The sequence below is a fragment of the Hemitrygon akajei genome, chromosome 10 (assembly GCF_048418815.1).
Source record: "Hemitrygon akajei chromosome 10, sHemAka1.3, whole genome shotgun sequence".
In the NCBI taxonomy this organism is placed as follows: domain Eukaryota; kingdom Metazoa; phylum Chordata; class Chondrichthyes; order Myliobatiformes; family Dasyatidae; genus Hemitrygon; species Hemitrygon akajei.
In genome coordinates this window covers 127,369,800-127,375,991 of record NC_133133.1, presented here as the reverse complement: position 1 = coordinate 127,375,991, position 6,192 = coordinate 127,369,800, and the positions used below count along the sequence as shown (strand labels likewise).

Here is a 6,192-nt window from a genome sequence, read left to right as displayed (position 1 = left end):
CTTATAAGTAATTCATTTATTAAATTAAACCTATAATCCCTCAGCTGCCCCACTTGCTGCCCGGTGTCCCCTCGCCCCACGCCCCCCCCCCCCCCCACCCATTATCTTTATAAACCCTGATATATTACCCTGATAAAGTCCCACTTTGGGAGCCGTTATATAGGATGTAACTGGGGAGAGAAAAAAAGCTCGCACGAATTTCGGATGAACTCAATTTCTATTTAATAGCGAAATTGGATCTAAACTCTACTCTGTTTTTTTGGACTATGTTGGAGAATTTGATTGCCCGACACCGTCCAATCCCGCTGGGATTAGCTATCACGCAGGAAAATGTGGTTGGTGGAGGCGGAGAGGAAGGCATATCTGCTGTGTTGTGATTGGTACCGGCTTTGATTGACCTCGCCCATAGGACGGGAGATTGGGCGTCTGCGTCTCCCTGATAGGTCGTTCGGATCGGGGAGGTGTGTCTTCGTTCGCGCGCTCTTTGAACACGAAGACGGAGTTGGGCCCTGGGTCTCAGGCCGGTGTGCGGCTGGGTGTCTAGCACCACGTTTGACTCCCGCTATCCTTCAGTGCTGATGGCCTGGGAGCTGGGTCGGTTCGAGCCCATCTCATACGGCTGGGCCGACCGCTACTAATTGACGCAGTGGGTTCCCGGCGACAGCGAGCGTGCTCCGGAGCCGCAGTCCTGCAAGGCTCTGCAGCGGTAAAGTGAAATGTCGCCCCTTTGACCTGGGCGTGAATGTGTGGTGGGGTCCCTCATGAGGCTGTAGACAACGTACTTCGCGGGGTGGGGGAGACCTAATTGTTATCTATTTTACATGACGGGAGCGGTTGGTATTGGGATCTACCCCGGGGTGTGGGAGATGGGGGGATTCGCTGTAAGGGTTTTGCTTTGCTCTGCCCTGCAATGCACTGGAATGTGTTGTAGTGGCCTGTTCTTGTCTGTAAAGATGAGTATGGTATTCCTTAATTCCGGTCTTATAGCAAAGGATCTTGCTTTGTCAAACTAGAGGTAAACTAGAGTTAGACATTGAAAACCTACAGCATAATACAGGCCCTTCGGCCCACAAAGTTGTGCCGAACATGTCCCTACTTTAGAAATTACTAGGCTTACCTATAGACCTCTATTTTACTAAACTCCATGTAGCTATCTAAAAGCCTCTTAAAAGACCCTATCGTATCCGCCCCACCACCATTACCGGCAGTCCATTCCACGCACTCACCACTCTCTGCGTAAAAAAAAAACTTATCCCTGACATCTCCTGTGTACCTACTCCCCAGCACCTTAAACCTGTGTCTTGTGGCAACCATTTCAGCCCTGGGGAAAAGCCTCTGACTATCCACACGATCAATGCCTCTCATCATCTTGTACGTCTCTATCAGGTCACCTCTCATCCTCCTTCGTTCCAAGGAGAAAAGGCCGAGTTCACTCACCCTATTCTCATAAGGCATGCTCCCCAATTCAGGTGACATCCTTGTAAATCTCCTCTGCACCCTTTCTAAGGCTTCCACGTCCTTCCAGAAGTGAGGCAACCAGAACTGAGCACAGTACTCCCAAGTGGGGTCTGACCAGGGTCCTGTATAGCTGCAACATTATCTCTTGGCTCCTAAATTCAGTTCAATTAAATGTTAAAATATACTGTAAAATCAGTCAAATAATATCAGAAAGGGGTTACTGTGGCAAATTATTGGATGCACCAGCTGCAGTAGGATGTTATCTTTCAAAGAGAAACTTCAAACTTGTTTCTCCACAGCAGTCTTGCTGCATTTGTCAGATTTCTATCATCTGCAGTTTTTTTAAATTTATCTATGATGGCAACTAATGGAATCTATGTAAAAACATGTATTTGAAGTAAATGCTTTCTGTCTACTGAGGAAAGGAAAAGCTATTTGTGTGTAGACAGGAGGAAAATGAAGTGCTGTGTTCAGTCAGATCTGCAAAATAGCAAGTTGCCTGAATCATTCTGTAGGCAGGAAGAAGTGAGGCATATGATCAGTGCAGCATGGGAATAAGCCACATGAACCATAATGTTAGTGCTGAACACAGTGCAAATAAAATATATTCTGCCTGTGTCTTATCCATACCCTGTTTATACATGTGCTCATTTAAAGGTCCCTTAAAAGCTCTATCTGCTACCACTATGACTCTGCCAGCCTGTTGCCATTTACCACTGTATTAAAATAAAACTTGCCCAACACACATCCTTTAAGCTTCCCCACCCCACCTCGTTTAAATACATGTTTTATGGTATTTGACACTTCTGACCTGGTTTTTAAAAAAAACATGTCTAATTTCTGTGGTCTCCCCTCAGCTTCTGACACTCCAGAGAAAACAGCCCAAAATTGTCCATCTTCTTGAGGAGATCTCCAGGCAACTTCTTGGTAACCCTCGCCTGTTCTCTTTTCATAACCAACACATCCTTTCTGTAATGGGGTGACCAGAATTCCTCCCAGTGCTCCAAGTACAATCTATCCAAAGTTTTAACATGCAATCAGCCTTATACTAATGCCCTGAAAGCAAGGATGCCATGTGCCTTCTTTACCAGCCTATCTACTTGTGTGACCACGTTCAGGGAGCTACGTGGACCCCAAGATCCTTCTATACATCAATACTGTTAAGGGTCCTGCCTTTAGCTGTATACTGACACCTTACATTTAACTTCTCAAAGTGCACCATCATACACTTTCCTGGGTTAAACTCTATCTCATTTCTCCACCCACTTCTGCAACTGATCCATATCAAGCAGTGTCCTTTGACAACTTTCTTCATTGTCCACACACAACTAATCCTTGTGTTCTCTGCAAGCTTAATAATCCATTCATCTACATTTTAATTCACATTTATAGATATCATAAACAATAGAGGTTCCAGCACTGATCCTTGTGCACCACCAGTGGTCACAGATCTCCAGACTGAATAACACCTTTCCACCATTATCCTCTGTCTTTTACAGACAAGCCCATTCTGAATCCGTTTTACCAAGTTACCATGCATCTTAACCTTCTGGGTCAGCCTACTGCGAGAGACATGAAATGCCTCACTAAAGTTCAAGTTGGCAGCATCTACTTCTCACCTTCATCAATCACCTTGTCACTTGGAAAACTCAAGACCAGTCTACCCTACACAGCACTGACTATTCCTGATTAGGTTGTGGTTTTTGAAATGTGAGTAAATCCTCTCCAATAGCTCCCTACCACTAATGTGAAACGCTGGCCTAAGATTTCCTGGATATTTTTTCCTATTTTTCTTGAACAATGGAACATTATTGGCTACTCTCCAGTCCTCCCAAGACCTCACCTGTTGCTAGTGGGGATATAAAAATTTACTTCAAATAATCTTTCAATAACCTGGAATATAGGCATTGGGGATTTAACCCACCTTAATGCTCTTCCAGAGACCCAGCATCACCTTCTTTATCTCAAAATGTTCTAATACATTAGTATGCTCTCACTATCCTTTAAGTCTTTCTCCTTGATAAAGACAGATGCAAAGTATTTGTTTAGTACCTTGACCACGTACTCACTCTGACTCCCAAAAGTAAATTTCCTCCTTTACCCTCAAGTGGTTCTACCCTCTCCCTAGTTATCCTTCTGCTTGCCTAGGACCTTTCATGGCCCTGCTAATCTATTGCTTGTCTTCCCTACTTTTTTATATTCCTCAAGACCCCTATCTACAAACGTAATTTTAGCTTCCTAAACCTGACATGTACTTTGTTTTTCTTGAATCCATCTAAAAGCGAAATATTCACATACTGGAAGCTTGATATAAAAATTGAAATTCACAGAAATACTTCGCAGGCCAGGCAGCATTTGTTTGTATTTTTAAAATGTTTTAAAAATGAAAACATAAAATGCTGGGAAAACTCAGTAGGTCAGGTAACACCTGATGAAAGAAATCATTAATGTTTCAGGTCAGTGGCCTTTCATCAGAACTGGGAAAAGTTGGGAAAAACTTTAATGTTTGAAGACGAGAACAGGGATGGATATTTAAAAAATAGCAAAAGGGAGGGTCTGTGATATGATGCTGATTTGTAGAAGTTGAAGAGCTTGTAATTTTTCCCAAAAATGTGAGGGTTTCCCTTTGTCTGCTCTGGTTTCACATCCCAAAGACAGGGTAGGTTAATTGGCCACTGGAAATTACCCATGAGAATGGGGGAAGTTGATGGAGTTTCAGAGGGAATGGATTGCAGGGAAATTATAGGGCATTTGCAACTGGTAGGATTTCTCTGTGAGCTGCCAGACCTGATGGGGTAAATGATCTTCTACGTTATAAGAAAAAAGGAGCTGAATGGATTCTGAGATGCCAGAAGAAAATAAAGAGAGAAAAAATATTATACTGGAAATATGAAGAACAGCTGGTTTGATTTACTATATGAAATTGTTAAACTGAGTATTGAGTCTTAAGGCTATTGCACCCTGAGCTTTAATTCTCTAATGTTCTTCTACTGTGATCTCTGGCATAGAACATAGAATAGTACAGCACAGTACAGGCCCTTCGGCCCACAATGTTGTGCTCACCCTTAAACCCTGTCTCCCATATATTCCCCCAAATTAAATCCCTCCATATACCTGTCTGGTAGTCTCTTAAATTTCACTAGTGTAACTGCCTCCACCACAGACTCAGGCAGTGCATTCCACGCACCAACCACTCTCTGGGTAAAAAACCTTCCACTAATATCCCCCTTGAATTTTCCACCCCTTACCTTAAAGTCATGTCCTCTTGTATTGAGCAGTGGTGCCCTGGGGAAGAGGCACTGGCTGTCCACTCTATCTATTCCTCTTAATATCTTGCATCTTCAGCAAAGTGTAAGGAGAGGCAACTCATCTTCTGACTTGGCAGTTTCTAACCTTTTAAATTTAATGCCCTGGTTCATATTTTTTTTACTGTTATGCTGTTCTGAATTTGATTTTTGTGCTGTTCTCTATGAGCTGCTTGTTGAGATTACTGTTGAAGATAAGAGATAGGAGAATCCAATTAGGATGGCTGGATTACGGGGAGGTTTCTCTGGTGAGGGACACTAAGGTTGGGCATGAAGAGAGAAGAGGTCGTAGGATTAGACCCAGAACAGGGCCGTGATTTGACAAAGCCCTGGATGAGATGGAACGAAGATCGGCGAAGGGGAAACCGTGAGCTCCAACTTGTGCACATTAGACTATCTCATTAAAATAGGCCCTTCTTTTTGTTCTTTCTATACTGGCCCTTTAGCTAAATTAAGAATTATAAAGCTAGATCTTTTAATTGTATATGGTGTACTGTATGTTATTTCATGGCACTTATTTGTAACAGGGTAATGAATCACGCAGCATGAGGTTTTGGGGTGGGCTCGTGCCTTAATCTCACACGTTTGGCAGGGTCGGAGATTGTCTTCCCTAGATTTAAGTAGCCGACTGAACCAAAGTGTTTTGTTAAAAAAAACACTTGCACTGTGTACTATTCTTAGATCTGAGTCCATGTAGGTTTGACTGAGCTGAGTGTGGGTTTTCTTTTTGGAAGAACATTTGGGAATTTCAAATTTTCTTTCTGAAGTGCTGGGTAAAATTACAAAATGTATTAAATTACCATGGCCACACTTTGTTTAAACTAGCTTTATTTTGTGATTACTTATGGTCTCCCTTTCTTTTTGTCCCTGTGTTTTGCAGGTTATGGCTGAGGGGACGACTCAAACTTCCTCAAAGTTCCTGTTTCCCTTCAAGCCTTATTCCATCCAGGAAGAATTCATGACTGCACTGTACAATGTGCTTGAAGAAGGGAAGATTGGAATATTTGAAAGTCCTACTGGGACGGTAAGTTTTTAACATTAAACCAAGAGGAAAAACAACTTACATTTGTATATGGCTGGGCTCTCATCCTTTGGACATCCTTGGTTGGATGTGGGTAATGAAGTTGCCGGGTTCCACATTCAGCAACGTTGTAACCAATTGGAAGTAAGTTTCCATTTACAAGTGCTACCTGAGTTGTGGACATGCCGTACGTACAGGCAAGTGGGACACCAGCACGATGGATGGGGATGGGTTTACTGGTTGCCATTAGAATCAGTGCATTCCCATGTTACTTCTCTTCCCTCCTCCCACTGCATTTGCAGCTTTCAAAAGCACTGTGTAAATGGCAGGGAGAGTGCACTGCCTTCTTTCTGGCATGTTCTCCATTTGTGAAAAAGAGTCACATTGTCACCTTGAACTCACAGAACT

The 6,192-nt window shown here is 43.0% G+C and overlaps 1 protein-coding gene across 2 annotated transcripts in view; it reads left to right on the top strand.

Moving 5' to 3' along the window:
• The first annotated feature begins 492 nt into the window (after nucleotides 1–492).
• The window catches only part of ddx11 (DEAD/H (Asp-Glu-Ala-Asp/His) box helicase 11), a 113,036-nt gene continuing 107,336 nt past the window's right edge, over nucleotides 493–6,192 (top strand). The window contains exons 1-3 of one of the 2 annotated variants that reach the window (XM_073058923.1): nucleotides 493–706; nucleotides 2,958–3,168; nucleotides 5,644–5,787. In XM_073058923.1, the coding sequence (XP_072915024.1) occupies nucleotides 5,647–5,787 (141 nt within the window). In that variant the 5' untranslated portion in view covers nucleotides 493–706; nucleotides 2,958–3,168; nucleotides 5,644–5,646. The remainder of the gene's footprint in view (nucleotides 707–2,957; nucleotides 3,169–5,643; nucleotides 5,788–6,192) is intronic. The other variant, XM_073058922.1, reaches the window with a different exon arrangement.